Consider the following 22,538-nt stretch of genomic DNA (forward strand, 5'->3'; position numbering starts at 1 on the left):
CATGTCTCTCATATGTGTTCTCGTCTAAAAGCAAGGGATGCACAAACTAGTTTTAAATGGCCATCTGAGTAAACAGAAGTCTCGACCAGAGATTCCTAAACTTGTATTTGCCGCATCCCCCTTCAAAGATTCATGTCCCACGCATGACCCTTCTTTGTTTCCCTTCTCTCTCCTCCCCAGTCCTTCCCAGCCCTCTTGCTCTCACTCTCCCAGCCAGCCCCTCTCTCCGCAGCAGGCTGCATCTGCTGGCTCCAAGTGCTTCCTCTGCTGGCCAGACCCCACTCCCTTGTTGCCTGCTGCCATCATCCCAGCATCCAGGCACACGTGGGGTGAGGTGGAGGGCCAGGGCTGGGCTCTAAAACCCTTCATCCATTGCTTTCCTTTGTGCACTAGCTGCCTTCGCCACTGCTTCTGCTGCTTGGAACTAGCAAGACATTATTGTTCTGCTTCGCATCAGCTCCTCACTCTCCCCAATAACCTCAGCACACCCCATGCTCGGAAACAGTTTTCAAACTTTTTGAGCTGAGGCCCCTCATTTTGAGTTACAATTTTAGGTTGTGCCCCCTGATACCTGCCCCTCCCCTCTCAAGTTTTCAGGGTGGGGGAAGACAGATGCGATGGTATCTGGGGGCGGAGCCAGCAGTGGGCACGGAGGCATTGACATTGATCCAGGGGCTGGGTGGTCCACTGAGGTGAGTCGGGGTGGAGGTGGTGCTCCCTCACTGAGCTGCCCCAAATGTTCCTTCATGCCCTGCCTAGGGGGGGCACACCCCACAGTTTGAAAACCTCTGCTTTAGGGAAATGTAGGCAAGGATGTCTTAATGTGTTGGAAGTTTGGCATAGCCTATACCTTTTCCCATCTTCCTGTTTTTGGAGAACTTAGGATAAGAATGGGAAGGAGTGTTTGTGTTTAAATATTCATATTTTCTTTTTCTGAGCCTCTTTTTTACTATTTGCAAATTCAGCTGGTGCCTTTATGAGAAATTGCATACATTCAAATGGCCGAGCGAGAGATCCTGTGCAATGGAAAAATGCAGTGTTACATATGTTGCTTGAATTTGAAAGCTGATAATGGCCTTTTTAGTAAGCCAGCTGTATGTGTATGCATGTGCTCATGGAGTATTTCATGTGAAAATTGTAATGGTGAATTAGAATAACCTCATTATATGTAATTATGTGCCTGGCACGTCAGAGTTATATATATGTGACATGTTGTGAGCACCTCAGTAGAAGTTGTTACAGATGATTATTAGTGGAGCTGGTCAAAAAAAATTCCATTGCAAAGATTTTTCCATCAGAATATGTCATTTATTGAAATAAAAATTTCTTCACAAATGTGTCAATTCTGATTAACTTTTTCTTTGGAAAAAATACCAAATCAAATCCGAAAAGCTTTTGGGCAGGTCTACACTACAGCCGGGATCTGCACCCTGCGATCGTTCCACTGGCGGTCAATTTAGTGGGTCTAGTGAAGACCCACCAAATCGACAGCAGATCGCTCTGCAGTCAACCCCTGTATTCTACCCCCACGAGAAGAGTAAGATAAGTCGATGGGAGAGTTTCTCCCGTCAACCCCCGCGGTGTAGACCCCGCGGTAACTCGACCTAAAGTACGTCAACCCCAGCTACGTTATTTATGTAGCTGGAGTTTGCGTAGCGTAGGTTGACTTACCGCGGTAGTGTAGACATAGCCTTGTCTATGTCTAACTAAACAGATGTGAGAGGGAAAGTAGACAGATATAAATGAGAAAAGAGAATGAGACTAAAAAAACATATGTGACATGAAGCTGACATCTGACCTCCACTTTAACTTTTGTTGCGTGGTGGGAAAAAAAGTGGTGGAATAAGTGGTTAAATCTTAATACTATTTTAATGTTATCTGTGTGCTGTCATAATTAAATTTGGTGACACTTCTATTATAATCCTTGTTTAAGGGTAATGTAATACAGGTATAAATATTTTTCATCAGCATCAAATTTGGCACAGAGGGCATCAGGTCAGGAGAACATTTTTCTTCAAGCATTTAGCTGCTATGGTTATGTTACAGAAAATCTTAAGATGAGGCAGATCTGAAAAAGTGTGAATGTCTGCTATGACTCAAAAATAAGATGTTTGGTTTGTATCTGATACAACTCAATTTCTTCCACTTGTACCAAATTTAGCAAACGATTATGGTTAAGTTCCACTCCACAGTTGTCCATATTTTGATGGCAAGTGAAGTAATTCTTGTATGTATACAGTTTGTAGTTCGGTAAAAACACTTTGAGGCTTACTGACTCTAGTTGCACATCATATACATAATTTCATAAATTGTAATATTGCTTAATTTGCCATGAGAGATGAGAATAGCTGTGACATTTAACTCTGAGAGTAAGTGCTACACACTGAGAGATTTCCTTTATGAAGGTCATTTTTCTGTAGATAGCAATATATTAAATGTCTAAATTCAGTTATGCACTATACCATAGTAACTCAGTTGCTATGGTTTAACATTATATAAAAAGGTTTTTGTTTTATTTTTTTAATTAACATTTTGTTTTTTGGTGGCCCACAAATTGGCTGGGGACCCCTACCTTAATCTGCCACTGGCCTTGACTAGCAGCTAGGAACCCCCAGCACCTACCCACCTCACCTTTGGGAACCCCCTCTAGCCCAGACTGAAGGCAGCACAGAAGTGAGGGTGGCAATCTTGGGACCCCCTCCCCACAACAACTTTGCAAACCTCCCCTCTCCCCCCATGATCCCATTTTGGGTCAGGACCCACACGGTTAGAACACTATGAAATTGCAGATGTAAACATCTGAAATCGTGAAATTGACCAATTTTAAATCCCTCTGGCCATGAAATTGACCAAAATGGACCATGATTTGGTAGGGCCCTAATTATCTATTTATATAGCAATCAGATATGAAGCTTTTGAGCTACATGATGTTTATAGCACAAGCTTAGTATGATAATGTAGTGAGTCTGTACACTCAGATTTAATGTTCTTTTTAGGGGGAGCTGGTTTAAATACTGTAATGTTAAATGCAAAAAATTGATAGTGTGTACTGTAATGTACATTAGATGGTCTGTGGCAAAATCTGACACTGATTTGCTCAGGAATGATGGGATTTAAATTATAGGAGAAAAATGTGTGAATCAAAACAGCTGTTTTTTGATATCAACATTGATCCTTTCAGTTGAGATTTTTTTTTCACACCTTGATGACCGTATGTAGCAGGTTGGGTCTGGAGATTGATATATCTCCATAAACCACATAGTAGTCTTCCTTTATTTGAAAACAGAAAATAATTCAAAAACGTTACTGTTCAGCTTTTTATCTGAATATGAGTACACCATAGGCTAAGCTGCAAAGTCCTCTAGTAGCAGCTTGGAAGAAATTGCAGTGGTTCAAGAGGGATATTCTTATGTATTTTATGGCATGTTGATGACTTTACTAATATAACATTTTGTTAAGAATTACCAAAAAAAAAAAATCTTATTCACTCACGTGTTTTGTCCCCAAACTTTAAAAGACAGGAGCTTTACCTAACTTTATCTTTACCTTTTTACCCAATTTACCTGCTTTCCTGAAGACCATCTCCTTAACTCCCTTTAACAGTATGTGAATACAAAAATGTTAAGCTTTGTCACCTTGGTAAAGAAAATCGAGCTACTTTAAGGCATATTGAGGCCATGTGATGGCTAAAGCCATGTTAAAAGGGTGTACCTGCCCTGTAGCCTTCCTTGCTGGCCAGCATGGCTTGGCTGCACCCTACCTCAATTTCCCCTTTTACTGAAGGCCCTCTAAGTTCACACAGTGCAGGTATTCAGATATTCCCCGTCTGGGGTCTAGTTTATTAAGTCCTGCACAAAGTCTTTCAAAATAGAGGTCAAACCTACGAAGTCTTCACCTCAGTTTCAGCTGAGCCCAGCTCCTCCCCCCAAGGGGGACTGTTCTCTCTCTTTAAAATTCATTCCTTTTGCCCGGTCTCAAGCTGGGTGCAGCCAATCCTCCCTGAGAGTATGCCTTCCTGCTCTCCCAACACCTCTTGTCTGGAGCTTGGCCCTTCTCCATGGGCCTTCCTTGCAGATGTCTCCCACCCTGCTGACTCAGGGCCCTGCAGGAGCCTTCTTCCTCCTTGCAATGTCTGCAGGCACCTTCCAAACCATCTCCAGCTGTCTCCACCTTTATAAGATCCAGGTGCCCTCCCTTAAGCCCAGGTGGGCAGCCTGTAATCTGTCCAGGGGCACTGGACCCTGCTTCCTTTCTTGCAGGGGCCAGTCACCTTATGACAGGCCCATTTCTGAAAACTTGGAAGAAACCCTGGGGAGGTGGGAAATTGGGTGCGTCTCCAGAGAAAGTTGAACCATTCTGAGATTCTGAAGACTAATCCTTTGCTCTCAGGATCCAGTGTTCAAGCATGTAACTGCTAGCTATCATTTAGCTCTTTTTGCATTGTAAGATAAAGGAATAGCAACATATTCCATTCCATCAAGTAGTTGATGAGGTTTTTTTCTACCACTAGGATGTAATTACTGTTCATTACCATCTGATACCATCACCAACAAAGACTAAGAATGGCAGCAAGGAGAAAGAAAGGGAACCAGAAAAAGAAAAAGACGTAAAGGAGGAATTTGCTGAAGCTTTAAGAGACCTGAAGATACAATGGATGACTAAGTATGTCTTTTTAGTTTCCATAACAGGTCACAGCATAACTTTTTTTTATATTTTATTAATACTATACTTTATAGAAGAAATGGAAGTTTGAGTACCAGGATAATTTAAACTTGTGATATCAGAAGAGCAGTCTCTCACTGTTGCACTGCCTCCTGATTAGAATATGTAGATGCAGCATATTCATTTAATCTATCTTTTTGGCTAGGCTGGATACCAGTGACATGTATAATGAATTGAAAGAAGCCTTTCCTAATCATCTTCCCTTGTATGTTGCAAGACTCCATCAGCTGGATTCTGAAAAGGTGAGTTCTGTTTTTTTTTTATTTAATATTTGTTTCACTACATCTTGCCTGGAGATAGGAGATTAAATCTGAAGATTTCTTCTTTACTGTTCTTCACAGATGCCTAGACTTGAAGTGACTGCTCTGGCTATACTGAGTGCAGTGAGCTAGAAACTTTTATCTTACTCAGAATCAAAAGCATTTACCATTGCAGAAACCAGTGCATTTTTACAAGGCTATAAATGTGAATGCTTAGCATCTCTTTCATTGTTCCCAGCATATCAGAGAAACAGCTTGATTGGTTTATTGGTTGTTTGTGGGAAAAATTACTGAGGTAAAGAAAAAGTAAAGAAAAATGGGTTTTCTATCTAGCTCTGAAAGGAGTGAGAAGTCTATGGTTGCCTCTTCGTTGCAGGAGTGAATTTCATAGTTTAGTTTTTTCTCCTGTTAAAACTCTGTCTTCTGCATTCATGAACTTCTCATGATGATTGACAGTTTCATGTTTCCAGTGCAATGTGGCTGATGTGTGGGAGATTAGGATCATGGAGAAGAGCAATCTCTTGGGTAGCTAGGATCAATCCCAGTGACCTTTACTTGGGGAAGCATTTCAGAAACCAGAGCACTGGGGTCAGATCAGTGTGACCAGTGTAGCTAACTACACAGGTTGGTGCATTTTGTGCCAGATATAGGTTTTTCAGACTCCATGGCTTTATTTCTACATATGAGTTGCTATAATCAAGCTTGGAGTTTGTGAATGCAAGGATCAGTGTGGACAGGTTAGTGTCTAATGTTGAACTCTTAAAAAAGAGGAAGTGTTTCAGTCCTGCTGCCTTGTTGCAGATATTTGAAGTGTATCAAAGCACTTCTGTATTTGTATACTTTTCAAAGTGAATGCTCAATCTATAGCCTTTTATATGAAAGGGTTTTGTTTTTGTTTTACTCTAGGGAGGCTTACAAAGTACTGAACTCAGTATTTGTAGCTCTAGCTTCTTGGAGAGCTCCCTCAGATGGCACCTTCTTCTCCCCTTGAATAGCCATTCAGATGGATACAGTTGGAACCTGTTACATCATTTGATACTGATTGAAAGATGGAGAGGGATTCCTTCCTGGTTGTCAGCACAGCCGAGCAAAGTTTTTTCCCAGTCTCTCACTGATTAAATCTTAGTCCCAAGATTTAGTATGATGTAAGGGTAGGGTGACTTCTTGTTAATTCCATCTTCTGGGAATGGACCATCTAGCAATGGGTTGGCTTAATGGTGACTTGCATTGCTTTTGGAGATCTAATCCAAAGGTCAGTGGCCTTAGACATAAACTAAAAAGCCCTTACAGATGGTTTCTTCATGAGATAGACTAACTGTTCTTGAGGTGGAGGGTCTGCTCACATATCTTTCAAGTGAATAAGCGCTTACCCTCCATTTGCAAAGGTAGACTGCTCAGGTCCTTAGCAGCTGATGGTCTTGTCCTCTTTCTGTAGCACACAGCTGTTGCACAAATTCTCTCTGTTCATCTATCTCCTGTTCATCACCATGATAATGTGAGCTCCTAACATTCCACCTTCTTTCTCCTCTTTTGGTGCTAATTCTTTCTTTTGCAGGATGCACCGCCTCAGACTTTATACAAAACTTCAGAAGCCCAATCTCTTTTATGTATAGGAAGCCTGGATTCTGTATCCCTAGCTAGCTTGTCTCAAATCATGATCACCTCTTTGGCTGCTGTCTGTAACCCCATTCTTCTTCTTTCTTGTGTCACTAAGATTGTACGGTTGGTCTTGTGGTTTGGCCTTCTGGTTAAGGCACTGTACTGTGACTTGGGATATCTGGGATCAGGCCCCAGATCCCTCACATATCTTGTGTGACGTACTGGGTCTTTGCCATCTATAAAATAAGTACTGACACTTTCATTGTCTGTCTTGCTTTTTTAAATTACAATCTCCTTGAAGCTGGGATCTCCATCTTACTATCTTAGGGTATGTCTACACTACGGAATAAGGTCGAATTTATAGAAGTCGGTTTTTTAGAAATCGGTTTTATATATTCGAGTGTGTGTGTCCCCACAGAAAATGCTCTAAGTGCATTAAGTGCATTAACTCGGCGGAGCGCTTCCACAGTACCGAGGCTAGAGTTGACTTCCGGAGCGTTGCACTGTGGGTAGCTATCCCACAGTTCCCGCAGTCTCCACTGCCCATTGGAATTCTGGGTTGAGATCCCAATGCCTGATGGGGCTAAAACATTGTCGCGGGTGGTTCTGGGTACATATCGTCAGGCCCCCGTTCCCTCCCTCCCTCCGTGAAAGCAACGGCAGACAATCATTTCGCGCCTTTTTTCCCCAGTTACCTGTGCAGACGCCATACCACGGCAAGCATGGAGCCCGCTCAGGTAACCGTCACCCTATGTCTCCTGGGTGCTGGCAGACGCGGTACGGCTTTGCTGCACAGTAGCAGCAACCCACTGCCTTCTGGCAGCAGACGGTGCAATACGACTGGTAGTCGTCCTCGTCGGGTCCGAGGTGCTCCTGGCCACGTCGGCTGGGAGCGCCTGGGCAGATATGGGCGCAGAGACTAAATTTGGAGTGACTTGACCAGGTCATTCTCTTTAGTCCTGCAGTCAGTCCTATTGAACCATCTTATGGTGAGCGGGCAGGCGATACGGACTGCTAGCAGTCGTACTGTACCATCTTCTGCCAGGCAGGCAAGAGATGAGGATTGCTAGTAGTCGTACTGTACCATCTTCTGCCGAGCAGCCATGAGATGTGGATGGCATGCAGTCGTTCTGCACCGTCTGCTGCCAGCCAAAGATGTAAAAGATAGATGGAGTGGGTCAAAACAAGAAATAGACCAGATTTGTTTTGTACTCATTTGCCTCCTCCCCTGTCTAGGGGACTCATTCCTCTAGGTCACACTGCAGTCACTCACAGAGAAGGTGCAGCGAGGTAAATCTAGCCATGTATCAATCAGAGGCCAGGCTAACCTCCTTGTTCCAATAAGAACGATAACTTAGGTGCACCATTTCATATTGGAACCCTCCGTGAAGTCCTGCCTGAAATACTCCTTGATGTACAGACACCCCCTTTGTTGATTTTAGCTCCCTGAAGCCAACCCTGTAAGCTGTGTCGTCAGTCGCCCCTCCCTCTGTCAGAGCAACGGCAGACAATCGTTCCGCGCCTTCTTTCTGTGCGGACGCCATACCAAGGCAAGCATGGAGGCCGCTCAGCTCACTTTGGCAATTAGGAGCACATTAACCACCACACGCATTATCCAGCAGTATATGCAGCACCAGAACCTGGCAAAGCGATACCAGGCGAGGAGGCGACGTCAGCGCGGTCACGTGAGTGATCAGGACATGGACACAGATTTCTCTGAAAGCATGGGCCCTGCCAATGCATGCATCATGGTGCTAATGGGGCAGGTTCATGCTGTGGAATGCCGATTCTGGGCTCGGGAAACAAGCACAGACTGGTGGGACCGCATAGTGTTGCAGGTCTGGGATGATTCCTAGTGGCTGCGAAACTTTCGCATGTGTAAGGGCACTTTCATGGAACTTTGTGACTTGCTTTCCCCTGCCCTGAGGCGCATGAATACCAAGATGAGAGCAGCCCTCACAGTTGAGAAGCGAGTGGCCATAGCCCTGTGGAAGCTTGCAACGCCAGACAGCTACCGGTCAGTTGGGAATCAATTTGGAGTGGGTAAATCTACTGTGGGGCTGCTGTGATGCAAGTAGCCCACGCAATCAAAGATCTGCTGATATCAAGGGTAGTGACCCTGGGAAATGTGCAGGTCATAGTGGATGGCTTTGCTGCAATGGGATTCCCTAACTGTGGTGGGGCTATCGACGGAACCCATATCCCTATCTTGGCACCGGAGCACCAAGCCGCCGAGTACATAAACCGCAAGGGGTACTTTTCAATAGTGCTGCAAGCTCTGGTGGATCACAAGGGACGTTTCACCAACATCAACGTGGGATGGCCGGGAAAGGTGCATGATGCTCGCATCTTCAGGAACTCTGGTCTGTTTCAAAAGCTGCAGGAAGGGACTTTATTCCCAGACCAGAAAATAACTGTTGGGGATGTTGAAATGCCTATATGTATCCTTGGGGACCCAGCCTACCCCTTAATGCCATGGCTCATGAAGCCGTACACAGGCAGCCTGGACAGTAGTCAGGAGCTGTTCAACTACAGGCTGAGCAAGTGCAGAATGGTGGTAGAATGTGCATTTGGACGTTTAAAGGCGCGCTGGCGCAGTTTACTGACTCGCTTAGACCTCAGCGAAACCAATATTCCCACTGTTATTACTGCTTGCTGTGTGCTCCACAATATCTGTGAGAGTAAGGGGGAGATGTTTATGGCGGGGTGGGAGGTTGAGGCAAATCGCCTGGCTGCTGGTTACGCGCAGCCAGACACCAGGGCGGTTAGAAGAGCACAGGAGGGCGCGGTACGCATCAGAGAAGCTTTGAAAACCAGTTTCATGACTGGCCAGGCTACGGTGTGAAAGTTCTGTTTGTTTCTCCTTGATGAAAACCCCCGCCCCTTGGTTCACCCTACTTCCCTGTAAGCCAACCACCCTCCCCTCCTCCCTTCAGTCACCGCTTGCAGAGGCAATAAAGTCATTGTTGCTTCACATTCATGCATTCTTTATTCATTCATCACACAAATAGGGGGATGACTACCAAGGTAGCCCAGGAGGGGTGGTGGAGGAGGGAAGGAAAATGCCACACAGCACTTTAAGCACAGCACTTTAAAAGTTTACAACTTTAAAATTTATTGAATGCCAGCCTTCTTTTTTTTGGGCAATCCTCTGTGGTGGAGTGGCTGGTTGGCCGGAGGCCCCCCCACCACGTTCTTGGGCGTCTGGGTGTGGAGGCTATGGAACTTGGGGAGGAGGGCGGTTGGTTACAGAGGGGCAGCAGTGGCAGTCTGTGCTCCAGCTGCCTTTGCTGCAGCTTAACCATACACTGGAGCATACTGGTTTGGTCCTGCAGCAGCCTCAGCATTGAATCCTGCCTCCTCTCATCACGCTGCCGCCACATTTGAGCTTCAGCCCTCTCTTCAGCCCGCCACTTACTCTCTTCAGCCCGCCACCTCTCCTCCCGGTCATTTTGTGCTTTCCTGCACTCTGACATTATTTGCCTCCACGCATTCGTCTGTGCTCTGTCAGTGTGGGAGGACAGCATGAGCTCGGAGAACATTTCATCGCGAGTGCGTTTTTTTTTCTTTCTAAGCTTCACTAGCCTCTGGGAAGGAGAAGATCCTGTGATCATTGAAACACATGCAGCTGGTGGAGAAAAAAAAGGGACAGTGGTATTTAAAAAGACACATTTTATAAAACAGTGGCTACACTCTTTCAGGGTAAACCTTGCTGTTAACATTACATACATAGCACATGTGCTTTCGTTACAAGGTCGCATTTTGCCTCCTCCCACCGCGTGACTACCCCCTCAACCTTCCCCCCTCCCTGTGGCTAACAGCGGGGAACATTTCTGTTTAGCCACAGGCAAACAGCCCAGCAGGAATGGGCTCCTCTGAGTGTCCCCTGAAGAAAAGCACTCTGTTTCAACCAGGTGACCATGAATTATATCTCACTCTTCTGAGGATAACACAGAGAGATAAAGAACGGATTTTGGTTGAATGCCAGCAAACATACACTGCAATGCTGTGTTCTACAATGTTTCCCGAGTACGTGTTACTGGCCTGGAGTGGTAAAGTGTCCTACTATGAAGGACGCAATAAGGCTGCCCTCCCCAGAAACCTTTTGCAAAGGCTTTAGGACTACATCTAGGAGAACCGCAAATGCCAGGGCAAAGTAATCCTTTCACATGCTTGCTTTTAAACCATGTATAGTATTTTAAAAGGTACACTCACCAGAGGTCCCTTCTCCGCCTGCTGGGTCCAGGAGGCAGCCTTGGGTGGGTTCGGGGGGTACTGGCTCCAGGTCTAGGGTGAGAAACAGTTCCTGGCTGTCGGGAAAACCGGTTTCTCCGCTTGCTTGCTGTGAGCTATCTACAACCTCCTCCTCATCATCATCTTCTTCGTCCCCAAAACCTGCTTCCGTATTGCCTCCATCTCCATTGAAGGAGTCAAACAACATGGCTGGGGTAGTGGTGGCTGAACCCCCTAAAATGGCATGCAGCTCATCATAGAAGCGGCATGTTTGGGGCTCTGACCTAGAGCGGCTGTTCGCCTCTCTGGTTTTCTGGTAGGCTTGCCTCAGCTCCTTCAGTTTCACGCTGCACTGCTTCGGGTCCCTGTTATGGCCTCTGTCCTTCATGCCCTGGGAGATTTTCACAAAGGTTTTGGCATTTCGAAAACTGGAACGGAGTTCTGATAGCACGGATTCCTCTCCCCAAACAGCGATCAGATCCCGTACCTCCCGTTCGGTCCATGCTGGAGCTCTTTTGCGATTCTGGGACTCCATCATGGTCACCTGTGCTGATGAGCTCTGCATGGTCACCTGCAGCTTGCCACGCTGGCCAAACAGGAAATGAGATTCAAAAGTTCGCGGTTCTTTTCCTGTCTACCTGGCCAGTGCATCTGAGTTGAGAGTGCTGTCCAGAGCGGTCATAATGGAGCACTCTGGTATAGCTCCCGGAGGCCAATACCATCGAATTGTGTCCACAGTACCCCAAATTCGAGCCGGCAACGTCGATTTAAGCGCTAATCCACTTGTCAGGGGTGGAGTAAGGAAATCGATTTTAAGAGCCCTTTAAGTTGAAATAAAGGGCTTCATTGTGTGGACGGGTGCAGGTTTACATTGATTTAACGCTGCTAAATTCGACCTAAAGTCCTAGTGTAGACCAGGGCTTAAAATCTTAGAGTTTAAGGTCAGTCGAGACCTAGATCATCATCTGATCTCCTGCACATCAGAGGCCACTAAACCCCATCCAGTTCCCCCTCTGTTGAGCCCAATAACCTGGATCAGAGTAAAGTATTACAGCCCACAGGAGACTAAACTGTTGTTTGCCATAGGCAAAGCATAAGAGGGACTCAGGTCCACCAATGCCCAAGGCCTTGCAATGAAAGTCAGGGAAATGATTTGGCAAGATACCCTAATAATCCTAGCAAGTGACCCACACTCCAGGCTGCAGAGGAGGGTGAAAAATCCAAGTTCCCTGCCAGTTTGGCCTGGGGGAAAAATTACTTCCAAAACCTGAAAATAGCAATTTGACTCTGAGCATGTGAGCAAGATCCACCAGCCAGATATGAGAGAATTTTCACTACCACTTCAGAGCACCAGCCTGCCTGTCCAGTATCCCATCTCCAGCCATGGCAATCTGTGCTTCAGAGGCACAAAACAAACCCAGAGCACCTTGGAGGTGAGGAAAAAATATTTTCCTTCCTGAGCCATGCAGACCACATGAAGCTTGTTGGGGCCTATAGGCACGACTGGAATATGAAAAAAATAGTAAGTTCTTTGTGTCAAGGACTTCTAAAATACGGGTTTGTATGGCACTAAGCACAATATGACCTCAGTCCTGTCTAAACTATAGAAATGTAAATAAGTAAATACATTTCAGAAACTATTTGTATTGCCATGTACTTGTGACTTCAGTAATGTTAATAATATAAAGTGTTAAATGGGGTGACTTCATTTTGCCAGTTTCACATTTTTCTTTTATTCCTTTTCATTCAGGAACGAATGAAAAGGCTCGATGAAATTATTGAAGCTGCAAATACTGTTATCTCGCATATTGATCAAACAGCGTTAGCAGTTTATTTTGCCATGAAGACTGATCCCAGGCCCGATGCAGCTACTATAAAAAAGTACCTAACCAGTAAATACTCCTTCTTGTATCCTATTTCTGTAGTCTATAGATATAATTACCTTTTCTACATACAAGTATTCTAAAGGATTCTGAAAGCTGATCTAGATTTGTTAATATGATGATGAAGTAAAAGTTAATTTTTTGAGGTTCAAGTGGAAACGGTTATTCAAGTCAAGTATTTTTAGAGTTTTGTGTATTTTCTGAAAGCAGAAAGACACTGAAAAACTTAAAATTTTGCTCAGAAGAGGTCAGATAAGATTACAAAAGATGGCTTTCAGATCAGAATTGAGATACATGGGCAAAGCTGTGTGGGCAATTTTGCACTGTGCTTAGTCTCATCAAGTTCATAAACATTCAGAATAATCAGTGGACTGGTAGTATTTGGCTAGCAAGGCACTCCTGTAGGAATAAGTGTAGGGTTTTGCATGATATGGTGGGACCCTCAAAATTCTTTAAGGATAGTTCCAAGATGCTAGTGAACAGTACCTGTTGTTTGATAAAGCCACTTTGAAGTGCTCACAAGTTTTTATAGAGTGAGTCAGGAAAGAAAGACTGGTAACCATGGCTATATCTGTATTCAAATGTGGACTTTTTCTCTGTGGAGTTAGTACACCATAACATTCTTTTGGAGTGTCGGTATTTTCAATGGAAGGTCCGCACTTCAAAGATAATGATGTACTACATTTTTTTAATTAATCATTTCAAAAGCCCCTTTTATGCTGATCCATTTTGACGGGGGAATAGCAAAGAGCACCTAATTTGAAATATAGGGACTGTGAAAGGAGGTATACATTTGTAAGTTACTTACATATTGACCCTGGTTAATTATATCATTAACCTAGTTGCTTGGAGTGGCTTGTACATAACTGTATATTTGCTGGATTTAAAAATAATTAATCATTTCCATTCCAAGCATTTCTTGGAAGAGTCAACCAAGAAATGATCTGGTGGTCTTCTAACAACTGAAACTGAGAACCAAATTCAGTGCTGGCTTAAGTGGGTGCAATTCTTTTGAAGTCACTGTTGGCTTCCATTAACAGTGGATTGGCCCTCTTTTCATACTACCAAGAACTAATAAAATACATTTCTAGATCCTGACTTCTTGTTAAATTCTTAAAATTTGGTTTGCACTTCTGTTCAAATACCAGAGACAGTTCAGTTGCTCCTGAAGCTCTAGGCTTGATTAGAATCTGTATGTTGCGTGAATGTATACTATATCCATATATTTTGAGCCAGTTTAGAATTACAGGAAATAGTTTATTTTCAAAAATGCTGTATTTTAATAGGATAGCTGAAAATTGCTTATACTTCTATTGTAAATACAAATCAACAAGTATGTTTAGTTTACTGTGATTTTTAAGGTAAAGTTAAATTATTGGCTCTTGATTGAAAACTAATAGCTGTAAGAGACCCCTTGTATTTGTGTTCAACTTAATGTAGTGATATGGAAAAACAGAAGTCTACCTTAGTGGATGCCCTTTGTCGGAAAGGAAGCGCACTAGCAGACCAACTTCTCCATCTGCAGGCCCAAGATGGGGCTGTTTCAAGTGATGCTGAAGGTAAAGATGACGATCAAGAGAGCTGCATAGGTGTTCTGTCAGAGACTTTCTGGGAGACAACAAAATGGACTGATCTTTTTGACACCAAGGTAAGAGGACAAGCAGAAATTCTGTATTTTGCACTCTTGTTTTTTCCTAGTCTCTTGTGATGAAATTTAACACCATCTTTGTGTGTGGCCTCCAGGCATCTCTCCCTTCCACTCCCTAGTTCTGTCCCCATATGTTGTGCCAGCCTCTCTCAAACATTTTTCCACAGGTGGGATCTCTCCTAGGCTATCAAGTGCAAGGCAAATAAATCTGTCTGCTCCATATACATATGGGGACGGTATGGAGCAGTAACTGCAGGCTTGTATTAACAAACTGCTTCATTTATCGAGTTACTAGTTTACTATTCCTTTCAAGGAATAGTTCAGTTGCTGTCCAGTACAGCACTTCTAGCCTTTCAGCAGAAGTGTGTACAGCCCCTGTTCTGTGCTGGTCCTGAATCCGTAGCATTTTCTAGATTAGGAATGAAAGAAAAGCCTGTGTTCCTTAGCTGTGGCTAAGGGTGCAATGGGAGAAACCCTCTCTGGAAGTTGAATTACCATTTGGAACCTGTTAGCAATTACAGTCCTATTAAGTTTCAAGTTCTTATCAGGGTAAGGTCCCTGTGTCCTTCAGCACAGCTGTTTCAAAGGAAACCATCAAATTCCAATAATATATATGATTATGTAACTGATTATGTTATTACTGATTTCCTTCTTTAACTGGTGTGTTGCTATGCACTGTGTTTCACATCAGACATGGCTATATTGCAGTGGTGAATGAATTTTTCCATGTATTTGTATGAATTTTGAAATTATGAAATTGTATGAAATTTGAATTATGAAATTCACTTTGGAATCATTTGAAATGAAAACTGTTGAATAAATCAGAAGAAATGTTATTCTTTTATTCCTTCCTGACCCCCACTGATGATTCAAGCGATAGCCTGATGATTGATTATTTATTCAAGCTAGCTTCTTTGTAGATGTTTTTATTTGTGTACGTCTTTCATCGGTTGATTCTCAAGCCACAGTGATGTCCTGTGCTATGCATTAACAACAACATGCTACACAGTTTAACTTTCTTGCCTTTTAATTTCAACCATGCTCTCATATTATGAGAAAGGATACATAACATATTCCGGAGTGTCCAACTGACCTTCTCTATACCATTTATTATTAGAGCTCAGTGGACCATTTTCAGCAAATGAAATTTTGCCAAAACATGCCGTTTCATCAAAGCCAAAAATGTTGTGGAGATGTTATTGGTGTTGAGCAAGATGTTGTAGGGAGAAACTGACTGACTTTTTGTGGTCGCAAGGGACTAGAGAACTGGGATGGGATGTGGGAGACCGAGGTGCAACTCCCTGCTCTGTCTGATTCAGAGTGATACCTGGAATGAAAAAGTGAATCAGGCAGAGCAGGGATTTTGAATCTGGGTCTCCATCCCAGGCCAGTGCCCTAACCACTAGTTCTCTCCACATGCAGACATTTAGGTTTCATGTTGACACAATTAAGTTTTCGCAAAAATGTTTAGAGGATTTTTTTTGTTAATTTCAAAGCGCTGAAAGTTTCTGCAAAACAGAATTGTTCTCCTGTCAGCTCTCCACTGTTCCATATACCTCATATTTTCCTCCTTTACAAACTGAATAGTAGTCCTACTCTTTAATACTTCCTCTTATGGAAAAACCTTCCCCCAATTATAGATATCCTACCTCTTACCAAGTTTTTGCATTTCCTTGGCCCTTTCCTAGTACTTTCTAGTGACCAGAACGGACATACTATTAAAGAGGCACCACCAAATTAAATTGTAAGCTAAATCAAGAGTAGCCTTAACTCTATGCTTTAGAAAAAGTTGTTTGGAAGAAATTTTATGTGAACCACATAGGTGGCATTTATCCACTTAATATTTAGGGATCTGAAGTTATCTGTTTTTAATTTTGTTTCAGGGTCTCCATATTCTCAATTTTAATTATTACTATTCTGATCCATGGGTCACTAATACCATTGTATCAGTATATTTTTATGACATGGAATTTTTATCTCCATTCTACCCGATGATCTACTCTCTAGGCAGACATTTTTATAATAGTTTAATCTTTAAGTACTACTGTTCCATACATACGACGTAAACTGTCTTTTTCTATATAGTTTGTGGGAAGGAAAATAATTTCTTACTGATTTTTCTTATCTGACCATATTTCAGAAATCCAAGTTACATTTGGGACTTTTAGTGACAGGCATGCTAGCTTATTTGTTGTCATGCATTCCTCTTCTCCTATCTAGCTAATAAGGATGGTCAAGGGCATAGTGTTTACTGCTCCACCTACTGGGAAGCAAAGGGGTGGGTGGGAGGATGAGTGGGGGTAGATGATGTAAGTATTTTAAAAAATTGCCTTCCTATCAGTGTTCCCTCTAATTCTCTCCTCCTCCCCCCCTCCCCCCCCACGTGCAGAATTAATTTGGTGGTGTGTGACACATCAACTCCCTATTGGTGCACATAACAAAATTCATGTGGTGGGGGTGGGGCTGAGGGGTTCGCAGTGTGGGAGGGGACTTGGGGCTGGGGCAGAGGGTTTTGGGGTGGGGCAGAAGGTTTTGGGTGGGGGTGGGCACTCTGGGGTGGGCTGGGGATGAGGGGTTTAGGTGCAGGCTGCCCTGGGGCTGTGACGGGGAGAGAGGACTCCCTGCAGCAGCACCTGGGCTAGGCGGGAAGAGACACCTCTCCCATGGCCCCACTCTGGCCTGGACCTGCCGCGGCTGTGTGAGAGGTGCTCGTCCCTGAACCCCAACACGCTGCAGCCCAGCGCGTTAGGTGACTCCCTGGCTATTGCCTGGGTGAGCCGGGGAGCATGCTGAGGGATCCCAGGAGATGCAGACCACAATATAGGACCTGCCATTGGAGGGTTCGGGGCTCTTTTCAGAGCTAACTGAGTCTAGGCTCCATGGGCTCATGGAGCCATCCTCTGCTGAGCCAGCCTCTGCTCCTGGTAATTTCATTGTGGGCACGATTTGGTTGGCAAGTTGTGCCCTCATTGGGAAGGATGTGCTTTTGAATATCTGGCCCAGTGTGTGTACAGTTTCTGTTACCCTGAACAAAAGTAACCAAAGCCACAGCCAAACTTTGAAGTGGCAATCCCCTGCCAGCTAGATATAGTTTGCAGCCACTTCAAATAAGCAGAGGGACTACCCCTCAGTAGTCCAGGAAGCCGTTCTGCACTCCTCCTCCTCTGGTGCAGTCTAGGTCCTGGGGGGCTCCCAAGTCTGGCTCCTACAGGAGGAAGGACAAGGATAAAGGGCCTGAGAGATGCTACCTGTCCTCTTCCCACCCGGCTACCCAACCTGACCCTCCCAGAAGTCAGTCATTTTGAGGGTGCGCTCGAGGACAGCGCCCCAGCCAATGTACTGGATCTAACCCTCCCTTTCTTCAACCGCTCTGCCCTTTTTCAGTCGGCGTGGTCCTGTGTCACCTTAGACCACAGGGTGCTAGATACTGTTTCTTCGGATTACACACTGCAGTTTGCAGCCGAACATCCCTCCCACTCCCCTTCCCCGTCCCTCTTCAGGGACCCTTCTCATGAGCAATTCCTCATTCAGGAGGTCGAAAACCTCCTTCGCCTGGGAGCAGTGGAAAAGATTCCTCAGATCATGGAAGGCAGAGGATTCTACTCCCGCTGTTTCCTAATTCCAAAGGCAAAAGGGGGCCTCAGACCCATCCTAGACCTACTTCACCTCAACAAGTCCCTCCAGAAATTGAAGTTTTGCATGGTTCTTTCTTTCTTTCTTCCTTCACTCAGCACACAGTCAACCTGTGGAACTCCTTGCCTGAGGAGGTTGTGAAGGCTAGGACTATAATAGGGTTTAAAAGAGAACTGGATAAATTCATGGAGGTTAAGTCCATTAATGGCTATTAGCCAGGATGGGTAAGGAATGGTGTTCCTAGCCTCTGTTTGTCAGAGGGTGGAGATGGATGGCAGGAGAGAGATCACTAGATCATTATCTGTTAGATTCACTTCCTCTGGGGCACCTGGTATTGGCCACTGTCGGTAGACAGGATACTGGGCTGGATGGACCTTTGGTCTGACCCAGTATGGCCATTCTTATGGTTTTTGTTTCTTATGTCTCCCTGGTCTCCATCATCCCCTCCCTGGATCCAGGAGACTGGTATGCCGCTCTCGATTTAGAGGATGCTTACTTCCATATTTCTATCTTCCTTGGGCACTGGCGCTTCCTCCGCTTCATGTTGAGCTGGCGCCATTTCCAGTTTACGGCAATACCCTTTGGTCTTTCATTGGCCTCAAGGGTATTCACAAAATGTATAGTGCCACTGGCTGCTTACCTGAAACGTTGGAGAGTCCAAATATACCCGTACCTAGATGACTGGTTGATAAGGGGCCGGTCTCCAGGTGTGGTGCAGAGGTATCTGAACCTGGTTTGTTCCACCTGTTGCAACCTGGGATTGATAATAAACAAGACAAAGTCAACCTTAACCCCGGTGCAACACATAGAGTTCATCGGAGTGGTCCTTGACTCCACTCGGGCCAGGGCCCTCCTCCCCAAGACTCAGTTCCAAGCCATGGCGGACCTCATTGTGGGCCTGCGGGCCCACCCGCTCGCCACCACCCATATGTGCCTGAGGCTAGTAGGCCACATGGCAGCATGTACTTATGTGGTCTGACAAGCATGACTCCGTCGCAGACTTCTTCTGGCGTGGCTAGTGTCAGTCTGTGTCCCCAACTGGCACAGCCTGGGCTGGATGGTCAGAATTCTGGACAGTGTACTTGTCCCTCATCTAGTGGCAGGATCCCGCGTAGGTGTTGGAAGGGGTTACCTTCATGGCCCCGTCCTCGTCAGTGACTCTTATCTCCACCGTCTTGTACCTGGGCTGGGGAGCCCACCGTGGCGATCTCAACACTCAAGACTGTTGGTCCAGTCACAATCGTTCCCTTCATATCAGTGTCAGGGAACTCAGGGTGATTCGACTGGCCTGCCAGGCCTTTTTACCTCATATGCAAGATGCTGTGGTCCAGATCCTGACGACAACGTGGCTACGGTTTTCTATATCAACAGGCAGGGCAGAGCCAGGTTGTTGGCACTTTGCTAGGAAGCCCTCTGGCTCTGGGATTTCTGCCTACAGTACAATATCCATCTTGTAGGCACTCCCCTTCTGGGGTCCAAGAACACATTGTCATATCGCTTCAGCAGGACATTTTCATCTCACCACGAGTGGTCCCTTCATCTGGAGGTGGTCTGCTCCATCTTCCACCGTGGTGAACTCCTCGGACTTCTTTGCGTCCAGGAAGAACAGGAAGTGCCGCATCTTCTGCTCGATTGGGGGGCATAGACAGAGGAGCCCTGTCCAACGCCTTTCTGCTCCCGTGGTCAGGGGCTCCGATGTACGCCTTCCCTCTGGTACTGTTGCTGGGGGCCCTCATGAAGATCAAATGGGACAGCAAGAATCAGCCTCATAGCACCAGCGTGGCTGTGCCAACACAAGTTCAGCACCATGCTGGACCTCTTGGTAGCAGCCACATTCCGGCTACCGCTCAGGTTGGACCTGTTGCCCAGAACCACGCAGTCTTCTGCACCCCAGCCTGGTGATTACATCTGAAGGCTTGGCTGCTGCGTGGCTAAATGTGCAGGAGCAGCAGTGCTCTCATTTTACAATTAAAACACGAGGACAGTAACTGCTGTGATTTATCTGTGTTCATCAACATAAGAATAAATTTGAAACAGTCTGTTTGGTAAAATGTTTAAATTTGTTTTTATCTGAACAATGCTAGTTTTAATATGGTGGTAGATTTCTAACTTTTCTTTTAATTTGTTTACATACTGTAGGTTTTAACATTTGCCTATAAGCATGCATTGGCAAATAAAATGTATGGAAGAGGTCTCAAATTTGCCACAAAACTTGCAGAAGAGAAGCCAACCAAGGAAAACTTGAAAAATTGTATACAGGTAAGGGGTAGTCAATAAATCCATTTAATTACAGAGGGGCATTGTTATGTATGCTGAAGAATCTCTTAATATTAGGAGATGTAAGTGTATGTTCATTTTATATACTGCTTAAGAGATTGAGTTTCAGAAAACTTTCACTGAGGTTCTGGAACAGAACGTACTGGATAGGCTTTTGATCCAGGAATATTCAAATCTGAAACACTTTTACCTCCCCCCAAATTCACCAGGGGTTCTGATTGGACTTAATGAATTTATCTGGCACCAGTTAGTCAGGGGATTAAGCTCACTAGCTCAAAGGTATGCAAGAAAGATATGGGGGAGGGACACTTGTGAGGTCCAAAGGCAATATCCAGAATCTCAGAGGCTGGAGGACTGGGCAGCAGGAGGGTGCTGGGATTCCTATTTGGGCATGCTCCCTGGACGTCTCAAGGGATTTCCATCTTTTATATCTGCCTCTTAGCTTCCCCCCATCCAGGTGCTGAAAGGGAGAAAGGGCTTGTCTCTTCTTCTCTCATTCCAGAGCCCTCCCTTCAATAACCCCTTCCCAGGCCATTGCAAAATTTGTGGGGGGGGGGGAGCGAGACCTCTTTCTTTCCCCTGAGCTATTCTTACTTGGTGGATACTCAGTTAATAACTCCACCACTGCCTCTGCTCAAAGCTTTCCCAAGCGGCAGTATAAAATTAAGGGTCCTTAACAGTTTCAAGGAGCACTTTGAAAAGGTATTTATTAATTCCATCAGTCGCTTAGCAAAGCTCATAGCAATGGCAAGTTGTCTGAGCTGTGGGTCCTCCTCACCTTTGGAAATCAGGCCACTTTTATTTAAGATCCTAGATATAGATTTATGAGCCTAACTTTACTTTCTCAGGTTTTAAAGTTAAAGCCAGTTTTTAAATTGAGGCCAAAATGTTTTAAGCGGCTTGTTCATTCTACCACTGTATCTAGATTAAGAAATTGTTATTTAAAGACATACGAGTGCCATGACTACTCTCTAGACTTGCACATGAATTTCACGTGTTTTATTCTGAAGTACTTAAAGTTGAACAGCACAGAGAAAATGTGGGCATTTTGCTTACCTAAAGGTAAATTATCTATACAGTTATTCAAAACGGGTATAAGGGAAAAAAAATCCCCAAGTTTACTGGGATTCTTGTGCTGCTTAAGACAACATTTTGTTCACTAAAGCTAAAATACCAGTTTTCAAAAACTAAAGCCATTCTATATGAGAGTTTAGAGCTCCAAAAAGCAATATATTGACATTATGCTTCTGACAATGAACCTCTTTAACATGGCACTTTTAGATTAAGAAAGAATGAGAAGATATCAAAGTGTCAAAAGTATCATCTAATTTTTCTGCTTATCAATTATTTTTTTTTTTTTTAGTTAATGAAGTTACTTGGATGGACGCATTGTGCATCTTTCTCTGAAAACTGGCTCCCTGTCATGTATCCACCTGATTATTGCGTGTTTTGAAATACTAACAGTTGTAAACATACAGAGATGGTTTTATACTGACAGGATAGGAAAGATAAGTTTTACCTTTTAATTAGAACGCATGTCTTCATCAGATACTGAATGCTGATTATTAAATTGTGTATATTTATCAGAAAGGCACCCTGGTGTGGCTTAATACCTATTAACCTGACTCCTGACATCAGGGAGTTTGCATAGTGTGCATCTCATTGCTGGCAATGGATGTGCCAGAATTGCCAGCACCAAGGATTTGGAATTGGGTTGGAAAAGATTTCTTGCATGCATGTTAGGTTCTTAACTGTTAATTTTAACTGCAAACCTGTAAAAGCTCTGTATTTTTTACAATGAACAGGGTTTTAACATGTTTAATCTTAATTTCTTTTTCAATTGTATGAAGGCCTTAAAGCTACACCAAAGTAGCTAAAATTTTATTTATTAGACTATAAAGTAATGGAACTCCATTACCTGTACTGTTTGCAAGGGTTTACATTATGATTTTTTTTAAACAACAACAACCTTTCAAATGGTCTCTGTGTGTATCTCAGAACTGCTGATACATAGGTGCTCTTGTAAATCTTCGTCTTTGAGATATTTCAGGCAAAATTTCAAAAATCCATGTGAAGTTGAGTATCAGGTTGGACTGATACATGTATAAAAGTGCCAGACAGTTAATCAGGTATTGTAAAGCTATACATACACATGTTTAATAATGTTTAAAAAATGTAAAACACAGAGTAAATGTGCAAAATTGAAGATAAAAAACCACCCTGTGCACTCTGATACTTTAAAGGATTTTTTAATTAATAAAACAAATAATGAAGCTGAAAACT

At 44.1% G+C, this 22,538-nt stretch overlaps 1 protein-coding gene across 1 annotated transcript in view; it reads left to right on the plus strand.

Moving 5' to 3' along the window:
* The window catches only part of TPP2 (tripeptidyl peptidase 2), an 80,347-nt gene extending 57,811 nt beyond the window's left edge, over window positions 1–22,536 (plus strand). The window contains 6 exon segments of the mRNA XM_048854534.1: window positions 4,511–4,662; window positions 4,868–4,964; window positions 12,565–12,695; window positions 14,138–14,345; window positions 20,118–20,237; window positions 21,619–22,536. Coding sequence (XP_048710491.1) covers window positions 4,511–4,662; window positions 4,868–4,964; window positions 12,565–12,695; window positions 14,138–14,345; window positions 20,118–20,237; window positions 21,619–21,708 — 798 coding nt within the window. The 3' untranslated portion in view covers window positions 21,709–22,536.
* The last annotated feature ends 2 nt before the right edge of the window (window positions 22,537–22,538 follow it).

This window comes from Caretta caretta, chromosome 1, assembly GCF_965140235.1.
Source record: "Caretta caretta isolate rCarCar2 chromosome 1, rCarCar1.hap1, whole genome shotgun sequence".
NCBI classification, from domain to species: Eukaryota; Metazoa; Chordata; order Testudines; family Cheloniidae; genus Caretta; species Caretta caretta.